The 12904-nt window shown below is 47.5% G+C and overlaps 1 protein-coding gene across 17 annotated transcripts in view; it reads right to left on the bottom strand.

The window, feature by feature from the left end:
- The window catches only part of DOCK7 (dedicator of cytokinesis 7), a 117509-nt gene extending 104624 nt beyond the window's left edge, over window positions 1-12885 (bottom strand). For 8 of the 17 annotated variants that reach the window (XM_054212737.1, XM_054212736.1, XM_054212726.1 and 5 more), the window contains exons 1-3: window positions 12651-12885; window positions 10638-10752; window positions 8397-8501 (exon numbers count right to left, since the gene is read on the bottom strand). In XM_054212737.1, the coding sequence (XP_054068712.1) occupies window positions 8397-8501; window positions 10638-10696 (164 nt within the window). In that variant the 5' untranslated portion in view covers window positions 10697-10752; window positions 12651-12885. Of the gene's footprint in view, window positions 1-2960; window positions 3093-8396; window positions 8502-10637; window positions 10753-12325; window positions 12370-12479; window positions 12554-12650 lie in introns of those variants that run through there. The other 9 variants (XM_054212730.1, XM_054212729.1, XM_054212728.1 and 6 more) reach the window with 4 other exon arrangements.
- Between the last annotated feature and the right edge of the window lie 19 nt (window positions 12886-12904).

Here is a 12904-nt window from a genome sequence, read left to right on the forward strand (position 1 = left end):
TTGACTGATTGGTTTTTATTGAGACATCTTAATGAGTGAACTTCATCTCTGCCAGCGTGGATCCTGCCTCCTGGTAACTCTCCTCTAGCCCCACAAACACCGTATGAGCTGGACAGGGGTACTACACAGAAGTACGTCTGGTCTTAACGCTGAGATGGAAACAACAGCATACACGCGGCTACGGAAGTATTATGATGCTGCAGAAGGACATGTTCCAATACAGTTTAATAAAAAATTTATTACCAATATATTTCCAATTAAAAATTAACACTTTTAGGCAAGATTTCAGGTATTATTAACCCACTATAGTAAGTTTAACTCAGGAGTTTCTTCTGATGGAGTCAAGAAGAATTAGTAAGTACACGTGATGGCCAAAGTTCAGGCTGAAAATCTGTTCTAGTTTAAAGCCTTCCAGCAAAAACGCAGTGTGACCTAGTCAGAAAGATACCTCGTAACTGACAGTCTTAAGATATTTTGAAACTGCTGTAGCAGTCACTGATAGCTCCTATCTCCAATATTTAAAGATTCCAGAAGCAATAAACAGATACCGCGTGGCACCGGTGTTCTGTATATACCCTTGAGGTGCACCGCAGTGGCTGAAGAAAGCACAGGCAGTAAATCAGGGCTGTGAAGACCACATCTGTGGTCTTTCTGAGAAACATAACAGCCGATCTCACGCTTCTTTTTCTGCCACTACTGTAAAAACCATCTTAGAAGCTTGCATCTGTTTGGTAGGTAGGTCTTAAAGTGATTTACCTTTGTGGATCTGAACTACATCCCATTTGAATTACACACTATAAGGCAAACCAAGAGCAGCATGGCTATTTCCTGTGAATAAGACAAATGCTACGTCTACCTCCACGAGTAAGCCAAACCGGAGGGCAGAGTGTGAAAATGTGATGGATCTATTCTTCTTTAAACAATGGAACTGGGGAGGGCTTCCAGCAGCCACCAACACAGCTCTTGGGACTTCCGTATGCTGCTTGCTTGAATCTCTCATCCTCTGAACAAGTAACGTTCACAGCAGCACATTCTGTGCCAGCATGAGATGGGCTACAGCTCAGTTTGGGCACCTCTGGGTACAACATCTCTTCTGCCTACAAGTTTTTGCTTTCACATGCACAGCCCATGAACCAGGAACTAGAGATTTCTCAGAAGACACCACTACAATATGGGAAATCCCAGAGAGAAGTACAGCAGTCCTATAAATAAGCATAAAAGAAAGAGTTGGAGACGTAACAGCCTTGCTCCACGTGGAGCTGGCTTCATTGTAGACCACCTGGGCCCTGCATCAACAGTAAACTCCACAAGCAAACCTGTCCTGTCGAAAAGACCACCTCTGCCTGCACACAGGCACTGCTGCCGTTTGCTTGGCTTGAAAACACGTGGAGTGGATTAGATCAAAAGGTACACAAAGGTGGCACATCTGTGCCACTGCCCGATGAACTCACCACACCGAGCTACGCAGGCAGAAACATGGTGAGCACCCACGGTGGTCATCCCAGGGCCATTTTATTCAACTTCGTGCCAGGGCTGCAGAACTCTTACGCCCTCACTTCTAGTACTTGTCTCTCATGTGACAACTTCTATGACTACAATCAAGAACCAGGAAAAATGGTCTGGCAGCAAATCCAGCTCTCCCCATTCCCAAGACCTTGATCTGTCACATTAACCCCTGGCGGGTGCACATCACAGCTGGCAGAGAACCACAAGAGAGGAGCAATGTTTTCACGCCTGTCTTCAGATCCTGAGCGGGGTGGGATTGATGCCACTCCTCTACCTCCAACCTAGCCTTTTCCTTTGACCTCCTGTGTCTTTGTCCATGACCCTTCTCCATCACAGCTTCTGTAATTGCAGCTATTTGTATCTATAGCTTTCTCATTCAATGGCATGAAAATGATACTCCTTTCACTACTGTCCACAGCCTCCTGAATAGCACCAGAGAAATTCATGGTTCCCACCTTCACCCTGATGCTAGTTACAGCTCGGAGGGGTACCACGGTCACCAAAGTCTGTCTGCTCAAACCTGTAAACAGAAAAACTGTGGTTCCCACCTGGAACCGTATGCCTAACTTGGAATATATATCTGCAGAAACCTGGTATTAGCTGGGAACTTCCTATAAATATTCTTAAAAAAACAAAAAACAAAACAAACAGAAAAACAAAAACAAAACAAAACCCAAAACTTTGTAAAATACAAGACGTTTAACACCGCAAGTCTCAAATGGTTTTGCAGGTCCAAGGAGCTGTGCTAACATTAACTGGCTGGTTATCCCACACAAAAGGAAGGGAACTATTCTCTCCATGTCGCAGGCAGCGAGCGGGCAGGTCTGCCGCTCCCCGGTCTGCTGCTCCCCGATGCGGGGTGCGGGGCCCGGACGGGGCTGTGCGAGGGAGGGAAGGCGAACCGGGGGCCCGGCAGCGGGCAGCGGGGGCCGGCAGCCCCGCACCGAGCGGCCGGGAGCGCGGAGCCGCCCACTGTGCGACGAGCGGGGACTGCACAAAGCGCCCGGCCGGCCTTTGTTCGCGGGGAGCCGAACCAAACAGCCCTTTTCCTCCCTTTTTTTTTTTTTTTTCCCTCTTCCCACCACCCCCCCGCCGCTTTCCCCAGGGACGCGGCACGGCGCAGGGCGGACGCGGCGCACACACCCCCGCCCGCATCCCCCCACCCCTTTGTTGCGGCCGGGGGGAACCGCAGCCCCGCGGCGCCGGCCTGGGCGGACCCTGCCCGGCGGCCGGCCCGGGGGCTGCTCACGGCAGGCCCGGCGCCGCGGCCCGGCCCTGTCAGCAGCCCGAAGGCCGCCGGGCGCCCGCGGGCCGCGCCGGGCCCGTTCGCCCCCCGCCTCCCCTCGCCGGCCGGGCCCGGCAGCCCGCCCCTCCTCGGGACCGGGACCGGGCGAGCCCCCCGCCCCTCCGCACGCCCGGCACCGGGCGCTCCCCTCGCCCCGCGGCCGCGCTACCTGCTGATTTTCTGGGCGAAGGCGCGGCGCTCGGCCATGGCCGCGCTGCGGGGCTCCGCGCGGCCGCTCCTCAGCGCCGGGGAGCCGGGAATGGGCGCCGTAATGCTCGGCGGAGGCGCGCACCCGCGCGGCGCAGCCAGCCCAGCTCCCACCCCCGGCGCTCGCCCGCCTCCTCCCCCTTGCCGGGCAGGGGCCGCTCCTCGCAGACATACGGCGGGGCGGGCGCCGTGAGCGGCCCCGCAGCTCCGGGCCGGCCCCTGGGTCCCGCGGACCCCAGCGCGGCACCGGGCGGGGTGCGTGTGGGGGGCGCGAATCACGGACGGGACCCGGCCCTCGGACAGTCACGCCCTGCGGGGCACCAACTCTCCCTTCAGAGAGGGTAAAAATCACAGAATCACAGAATGGTTTGGGCTGGAAGGGACCTTAAAGCCCACCCAGTGGCACCCCCTGCCCTGGGCAGGGACACCTCCCACCAGCCCAGGTTGCTCCAAGCCCCGTCCAACCTGGCCTTGAACCCCTCCAGGGATGGGGCAGCCACAGCTTCTCTGGGCAACCTGGGCCAGAGGGCTCACCACCCTCACAGCCAACAATTTCTTCCTGATACCTAATCTAAATCTCCCCTCTTCCAGTTTAAAACTATTCCCCCTCATCCCATGGCTCCCCTCCCTGCTCCAGAGTCCCTCCCCAGCTTTCCTGGAGCCCCTTTAGGGCCTGGCAGGGGCTGGAAGGTCTCCCCGGAGCCTTCTCTTCTCCAGGCTGAACCCCCCCAGCTCTCTCAGCCTGTCCCCACAGCAGAGGGGCTCCAGCCCTCCCAGCATCTCCGGGGCCTCCTCTGGCCCCGCTCCAACAGCTCCGTGTCCTTCTGCTGTTGGTGCCCCAGGGCTGGAGGCAGCGCTGCAGGGGGGTCTCACAGAGCGGAGCAGAGGGGCAGAACCCCCCCTTGTCCTGCTGCCCACGCTGCTGGGGATGCAGCCCAGGCTGCGGGGGGTTTCTGTGCTGCCAGTGCATATTGTCGGCTCGTGTCGAGCTTCTCATCCACCAACACCCCCAAGTCCTTCTCCTCAGGGCAGCTCTCCATCCATTCTCCAACCAGCCTGGATTTATGCTTGGGATTGCACAAACAGAAATCCTCCCTAACGGTGTTTTAGAAGATGGCTGGAATAGTGCGACAACCATCTTTCCATCCAAACAGGTCGTTACTACCAGTCCCTCCATAAACATGTTGTATTTGGTCATCCTGATGGGAAGGGGAGGGAGAGGGTGGGAAGTTAAAAAATAAAAAACAAAACCCACTATTTTGGGACTTCAAAAAAAGACTGAGCCTAGGACACATTCTAGCAGATAATTCAAAGTCAACGTTACACGACATATGCTGTGCATTAATCTAAACCAGAGAACTATTAATAGTAATCCAGGAAGTGTCCAGAAGTAGCAAGGGTTAATTCATCCGATTCCATCTGTTTGCATTGTGCGAATGTTTCTAGCACGTTGCGACTGCAACCCGAGTACACCGATTTTTCCACTAGCAGAAGCCACTGATTTCCAGCTGCATAGAATTATTCTGCTTTGCTGTTTGTATGTGTTTACACAGGGAACGTCAGGCCCCGAAATCTGCAAATATATACATATGTGAATAATCCCACTGGAGTTAATCAGACTCTGTGCCTATATAAAGCAAATCCCATATGGGTAAGATCGTGTCCTGCTACAGAAATGTACTGTAATGTGCTACACAGATGCAGGTGCACACGTGCACGCAGATGGAGATGCCGCAAAGACCGATTTTATGCCACAAGAAAGGGTTGCTCATCTCCGAGGGGAGGGGAGAAAATATCCCACAAACGCCTGCCAAGACAAAGACTTTTGCTCTTGATTTACTGCCTGCCTGTAGAGCTGCACACGGGGTAAGTCCACCACTCAGCGCGGGCAGGATAAGTGAATGAGGTATTTACCTTCTCACATCCTCATGAGCTGGGGATGCCCCACCCCTGGAGATGCTGGTTGGATGGGGCTTTGAGCAGCCTGGTCTAGTAAAAGATGTTGGACCGGATGATCTTCAAAAGGTCTCTTCCAACCCAAACAACTCTACGATTCTATGATCTGAATAAATTCTCGTATATAGTGCACGTGCTTACAAGAGCAGAGCTACGCATGAGGGACCACCAGAAATGTTTCCTCTTTCCCATCCCCCATCCCGTATGGAATTTCCTTTCCAAAATGTCATCAATCTGAGACACAGGAGGCCTAATTTAGTCTTGCCTTAAGGGAAAACGGCATTGCCTAACTCCTTTATACTGAAACTGGGAATCCTGCAGTTCTGAAAAGGGAAATTCTTATCGCTGCCAGAAGGTGCAAAGAGCAGTCCAGCCCCACAAGCCTGATCCACTGAGCACAGAGTATGCAAGGTCGATCAAGAGGTCTCTTGGATTTTAGGTTTCATTTTCTCCTCCTGTCAGTTACTGTAACTAACAGAAGAACTTGATTAATTTGTGGGACACGTAAAGTCAGCTCAGTATAATCCCCAAAAGCTACATATAGCTTATTTAAAAGCCTTCTACAACTGGTTTGTTAGTGTGGGCTGTTTAAAGACCAAGGGTACACTTCAAAATGCAGTAACGACATGGGCGACTTTAGGTCTCAGTCTGATGAGCACGTATGGCTCAGCTTGAAGCAGCCACCCCCCACCCACACACGCGACCTGCCTCGCCCTGCACACAGCTGCTTCCTACATCTCCAAAGTCTCTAGCACAGGGGCTTGCGGCAGCTAATTGCTGAGTTTTGATGCCACCTTTGCTCATCCATCAGTGTCCTGCTCTTCACTGACTTCAGCAGCTTAGAGCTTGGCCAGATGAGCTCTGGCAGACCTGATTCCAGCTGCCCACCCACCTCTGGGCTGGAGGCAACCGACGGAAGGGCAGTCAGATGAGACGCGCCTGACAGATGTGCTCTGACATCTGAAACCGCCAGGAAGGAAAGTCTGTGCATGGATACCAGCGTTTGGAACTGCTAGCTGAGGTGGGGACACACATCCTGCTCTGCCACCCTTGCCAGAGAGGCCACAATCTTGCTGGAAGAGCAGGACAATAAATGGGAGCAATCAAGCTTTAACCTACCGCAGTAGCCTCTCCTTGCCAGTGAGGGGCCTTTGCACTGATTGTAGATCCTCACTGCAGTAGGCTACAGAGCTAAAATGGAGCAGGATGCAGGAACCCACCTCTTTACAAATGATTTGTCAGTTATCTTGTTGAAGGACATAAATGTACAGAAGTATCAGCAGAGATGAAAAAAACCCCTAACTCTACCCTACCTAATATGGAACATCTATGTACAAAAAGAAAAAATATATGTATTTCCAATTCAAAGATACAAAATGGATATAAAATAGCTATCTATCAAATACAGTATATATTATGTGCTCTCAATGGGAGGGTATTGCTTTGCGGATAAACAGGCTTTCTCCATATAGTTGGTCTAAATATGAACAAAATCCCTCAACTCACTTAGAAGTCAACAAGTGAATTTCAGAAAAATAACATAAAGATTCCTCACTACTTCTCAGGTAGTAACAGCCCAGCAAAAGTCTACAAAGTCTGTGCCAATGACTTCAGTAAGAGATCGCTGAGGGTGACAGAAATGTACACGTGACCTTGTAAAGAGAACCAAGAGCTTCTGTAGATTGACTAAATTTTGCAGTCCAGGCAGCATTAACCAAAAGAAGTCAAGGAAAAAAGGGAAGAAATGTGAGGGGAAAAAAATGCAGCCTTTTACCATTATAAATCCCATAACGCCAAACACTGAAATTCATGGTATCAACAAATCCTGCCTCCATATCGCTGGTAAGTCAGTGTGATTGATGTCGTGTCGTCGCTGTATTATTCCGAGTACTAAGGTGAGTGCTGCTGCTGACAGGCACTGTGAGTCACATAACTTCTGTGCCTCTTGTTTTCTCATCTTAAAAGAGAATTAATGGAAGGAGACGTTTTGTCTGAAGAAACAAACTCATGCTTTCCAAAGAGGACAATGCGATCAACTGCACACAGAGATCTGTTACGTGGAATTTCAGTCTGCAAAAAAAATTTCTCCAGGCATCTCTTTAGGAGATAGCAACTTCCTCTGATTCAAAACCAACTATTGTTTGGCAAATTTTACCCGCAGTAGAAAACTGAACTATTTTATTTTAAATTAGGGCAAAATTGTATGGCATTGATGATATAGTTGGAGTGTTAGGCTGCTTATTTTCCATAAAGTTGTTTGTGTAGATCTATTGTCCTCAAGGGTGACTGGTATCTCAGAACAAGAGTGGAGACAAATCAAGACTAACTTCAGTGGAGGGACTGTGTATACTGCAATTAATACGTCCATACGGCCCGGCTTAATTTAAATTAATGTTTGGATAGAGGTTACAACTAAAATCTGGAACTTTATCAGCATTATCATCACCAATAATCAACTGCTGCACCAGGTAGGTGGTCTCGGAGAAGCTGGGGGGTGATCCTCACTCGTCCTTGGTGCGTTAGTACTCCACCAGGACACAGACTGAGCACATACTGCCTTGGGAGTTGAGGGACACTGTGAAAGGTGATGGGTCTCTACCACAGCTGTTGCATTTCCCTTCTAGTTTACCTTGATGATTTGAGGGGCTGGGGGAAAAGCCCAGCAATTTATCAAAACATGGACTGTCATGTTGAAAGTCACCTTTTAGTCTTCAGTCTTCTCTGATAAATCATGTAACAAAAAGGTAAGGAATGAACAAGCGAGTCTACAACTGTGAGCTGTATTTGGGCTAAGCTCAAATATCTGATATCTAAAGGCCTAGGTTCATGGCCTAGACACAGTGCTCTATTAACACACATGTAACCATGAAACAACATCTCCCACACTGAAGGGGTGTGAACGAAGAAGCGTTTCAATCAATTCACTTCAGCACCTGTCCATAAGCCACATGCATCCTTTAAAATACATGACTAAAATGCTTTTTTATGGAAAATGAATTTTACTCAGTCATAATCAAATTTAGTAAATGCACTGTGTGAACACAGATGTAACTTGTTGACCCTGACAGTTATACGGTTAGGCCCTGCCCTAAAAAAAGCTTCTGGATTGTAGCCATAAAATAATTTTGCAAAAAGTGAACCAATCCTGTGTCTTCTTTGTTAGCAGTCTATTTGCTCAGTCCATTGCTTCCTTGTTCTTCTTACATAAACTTCCTCAAAGCAAACACACTGAAAACATTTTCCACTGAAAATGTGTCCTAACATAATTCAATAAACAATGTAGTAAATAAAGGACTGCAAATTCAGAGAGCCATCTACTGGCAGCTAAATGAAACGAATTAAATTCATTAAGGGCCAAATTTTCTCTGCCTCTCTTTGCAAATAATTTCTCTAAAGATAAGGAACTACACTTGGGTAATGTAAACTGTACGGGCATAATTACCTTCTCAATACGCGTATGGCAAGAGTGAAGATGCTGGTGTTCTCAGAGCAAGAGAGAGCTCCTCGTTTGCCCAGTGCACACAGATTCTGTTGGGGGAATGAGAAACTAGGGAAGTAAAGAAAGAGAGAGGACTCCCCGAGTGCCTGCAGCCTTCACTACATCCCTCACATCCATGTTACTTTTATAGATGTCTCAAGCCAGGCATAGCAAAAGCCAATGACAGCAGAACTGGAAGCAGAGCCAAAGTGCCTCGAGTACAGCATTCCAAAGACCAGATTCATAGGGAATGGTGTTCTTCATCCCTGACATCTGAATATCACAAAGGATGCTCACAGCAAGGAAGGGAGATACCTTGTAGTTCTGGATACCAAATCAAATCATGTCAAATACTGCATGAAACAAAACAGCTGTGTGTCAAACATTCTGCCTGGAGCAACATCTCCCAGCCTGTGAGCCTGACCTCCAGGAGGATCACGCTTCCTCTCCCTGGGAGAAGCACGGCAGTTCCAGGCTCCAGTGGGGGAAGCAGCGGTGGTGTCTGGTTGCTCCCTTTCTCCTGGACTTACCTGCAGTACTTTAGGTGGAGCAGCTGGGTAGACCAGCAGACACTGCAGCAGGAATGGTGGCCAGACTCATACTTCTACAGCAGCAAAAGCTCCTTTTGAGGGAGAAATGGAAATTTGAATCCTCAACTGCACTAGCCTTTCTGCAGCCTTCCTCGTATGGCAGTATTTGATGTCTGCTTCATTTTTGCCTTTATTCTTTGTCTCCTGGCATTATTACTTTCAGATTTCTTCATTTTAACAGATGGGTTCATGAACTTAAATCTCTGCAGATAAGGACTCACGGTCTTCCGAACTGAGCTTCCACTAATTTGTGCTCATCTTTATCATTTTTGGGTAGTTTATGTTTCTACCCTGCATACAGCTTTCAATCTCTCCCAATTTAATACTCTGTAAATGCCACTAATGTGCTTTTTATTTTCTCTTCCAGATATTTTAACTAAGATCTTAAATTAAGGGTAGCCTTGGCACAGATTCTTACAGGTATCCTACTGCTGCCTCCTCTTCCCCAGCCTAATCCTGGCGTAAGAGTAAGAAAATCTGGTTTTGGGTGCAGCGAGTGGTAGGAGCAGAAGCATGCTGGCTAAATCAGCAGAAACAAACACCCCAAAAGAAACCAGCAATCTAGCAAGGGGGTTTGCTCACACCGTCCCTTTCATCCTGCATTACTGCTTGAAAGGATGGTGCACAAATTGCTGCCAGAGTTGCTTCCACAGGCAGACGGACACACCAGGCACACGCGAACAGGCTGACACCTGGGTAGCTAGGTGAGTCTAGTCTGGAGAAGGACCTCGGGGCCACCCTCATCAGCCAACGTAGTCAGAGACTGCGCATGAAGGTGGGAACGTCTCAAGAAGCAACTTGGGAGAATCCTTTGTTCCCTGAAAGGATCCCTCAAGCACGCATGCTGCTTTGTTGCTTTACAGTGTGCAGGCATTGACTATTAAACTTGAAGATCCTGACTTCTTTGTGAAGCCCATGACATTCTGCAGTAATGGGTTTGCTTCAGAAACAAAATAGTTGTCATAGCTTTTAGTTTTTAATCAATAATGCTTCTCATCTTTATAAAGCTCTGTATCATTTATCTAACCATTCTATTTCCAGTAGTGGCGCTAAGTGCAAGCAACCCTTCCACAAGCACATCTGAGGTTTTCTGTTCTTAAATGGGTGGGAGCAACCTTGTTGTAACCTATTTTAACAAGTAGTTCTGTGAGTGGCAGAATTAACACAGCCTGGATTACAGTGATCCCCCTTTATCCTCTTGCAGGGTCTCTTTTCACCTGAGCAGCTATTTCCACAAAAACCGGAGTACTTAGTAGCTCTGAGGCTCTGCAAACCTGATTAAATTGCACAGTGGTTTCAAAATTTTCCAGAGGGAAACAGATCACAGATGGCTTACTTCCCTAGGAAATGAAACTAAAAATAAATGAGGAAAAATTCCCTTCCCTATAGGAAGGGAGCTCCTGCACCCAAGGTCTTCTCCGTTTAGACAACAGACAAAGGGGTGTTTTGGAAAGCACATACTGTCAGAGAAATGTTTAATGGGCTTTTCCAAATATATTGCAGATTATTGATGAATGATTAGACGACTTCCTAGAGGCAATCTACTAGGCTAGTGGCAGATACAGGAGTAAAAGCTTCATTCCCCCGACTGCCCAGCAATTTGGTGTTATCTTACCCTTCTGCAGTATTTGGTGGGTAAATGTGGTGTAACTGTGGTGGTATCTCCAAGGGCATCTTCTCTAATTTTTAGTCTTCTTGGTGTTGCCACTTGGTGTTACCGCTTGGTTTATCTATTGAAAAAGCAAGGAACACAGATTTTAAATATTCCCTTACTAGTACTATATTAATTTAGCACAAACAGAGCTCAAAGATGGTTTGCGCGGCCTTTATGCTATTAAAATATTGAAAGTGTAAATTCTGTGACATTTGTTAGAAGTTTGTTGAATGCAATATGTTCTCTCCCACTCCCTCTGCAGAATCTTCCCTACAGAAATAGGAATTAGTGAATGTGAAGAAAACTCTGTCTTTACAGATAGTTATTTATGGTTGCCTGAGTAATTATTTTGCTATCAAAGCTTTGTTTTGCATGATCTGATTGATGCAAAAACCAGAAAATAAATATCTTCATTCTCATAACCTGATTGCCTGAGGGATTTACAGTGTATATCCAGATGGCATATTGCGTGGCCTATCAAATCGGGGCACGGTTATTAAATTTCAGAGCAGGAAGGTGCAGGCAACTAATTTCAGGCAAGGGAAAAGTAATTTCATTTGATCAACTTAATAATTCTTTGTTCAACATTTAGCCAAATCCAAACCACGTTAGCTACTCAGCTCTCAATATTCGAGACCATACACAAACAGACAAGCACATTCATCTTTGTCTTCGAGAGTAAAAGCAAAGATGAAACTTTAAAGAACTATTCTTTCTAAAACAGGTCTTAAAATTCTGAAGGCAGGAGGCCTGCTTCCTTCTGCACTGACAGATTACCCACTACCGTGGGGCCAGTCTTTTATGAGTTTAGTACAAACAGCAAATGTTTTTTATTTTTAAATCTTTATCTTTGCTTGCAATATAAAGACATACATGGTGTGCTTGCCACTTTCTGCGTTACTACCTCTCCTTTCCAGTTTTGAAAAGGAACAGTAACTACATGTGACCATTCTTCAGGATTTTTTAAATTTTATCATGGCAGTGTTGCTACTAGAACTCTGCTATACAGAGATGCCTGCTGCTCAGAGTTCGAAGGATTGCTTCAGGATGAGGACCGTGATCACTAATTTACAAGAACACAGAAATGAAGTGCTGTTAGCAAGGGCAAACAGTCAGCTGAAAGGCAGAGGAAAGGTTAGAAAGGTGATCTCCTACATCCCCCTTCAAGCCAAGAGCTAGCCCTTTGAAACAAGATGTCGTCTGCTTTAAAAATTCGTACCTACCATCCTCTTTACTCATCGACTGTACTATATGAAATAAAACATATCCATGAGATTACATAAAAAAACCCAACAAGAAATACATGAAACATCTATTGTTGTACTGAAGCCTTATTTTAGATCATGGGCTACAATCATGTGCCTATTATAAAAAATTAAACTCAGTCTGATCATCTCTGACCAGCAGAAGGCAGTAAAATCACAAAATGGAAAAAAACCACCCAACTTTCTTCCTGAACCCGAACTTGTGCTGTTGAGTCCCTAGGACTTTTGTAGGATGTCAGGCAGTAACACCAGTTTCAAACATTCAACAAATTCAAGTCACATCTTTCCTAAATCCTGCACTTTTGTTTTTAAACCCTTGGCCCCTGATACAGCTAAAGATTATTTTTAAGCAGTTTAAGACAAACACATTAACAAAGAACCTACTTTAGAAACAACTCCAAAAACCCTATCCCCTCAGCGTGTCTAGCCTAGAAGAGCAAGAGGAGATGCAGTTACTCTCGTGTATTTTCACAAATTTTCAGAAAAGAAGGAAAGCAGCACGTTTAACTGGAAAACACCGCTGGCATGTGAACCACACCTCTGGCGATAACAATGCTGGCGATTTCAATATTAGCGGCCTCCAGAGAATTTGGAGATTTTGGAACCATTTTGCTGCAGTGGAGTCAAAAGACAGAAATTTAAAAAAAAAAAAAACAACAATAACAACAACAAAAACCCAAACAAAAAACCGCAAAACACCGCAAAACACCTTGGGAGGGCAGCAGGAGGCTCCGTGAGGGGCCGCGCACCTCGGCCGCCGCTGATGGCGGGGCCGGGCCCTGACGGCGGGTCCGGCCTTCCACCCACAACCTCGGGCCTCCGCCCGCCTTCCAGGGGGCTCGTCCCCAGCCGCAGCCCGGCCTGCCAGGGTGAGCCGGACCGGCTCGGCCTCCTCCTCCTCGATCCTTCCTCCCTCCGCCACAGGCGGCGGCCGGGCACCCCCTGCCCTGCCGTCGGACTACG

Source organism: Rissa tridactyla, chromosome 8 (genome assembly GCF_028500815.1).
Source record: "Rissa tridactyla isolate bRisTri1 chromosome 8, bRisTri1.patW.cur.20221130, whole genome shotgun sequence".
Taxonomy (NCBI): domain Eukaryota; kingdom Metazoa; phylum Chordata; class Aves; order Charadriiformes; family Laridae; genus Rissa; species Rissa tridactyla.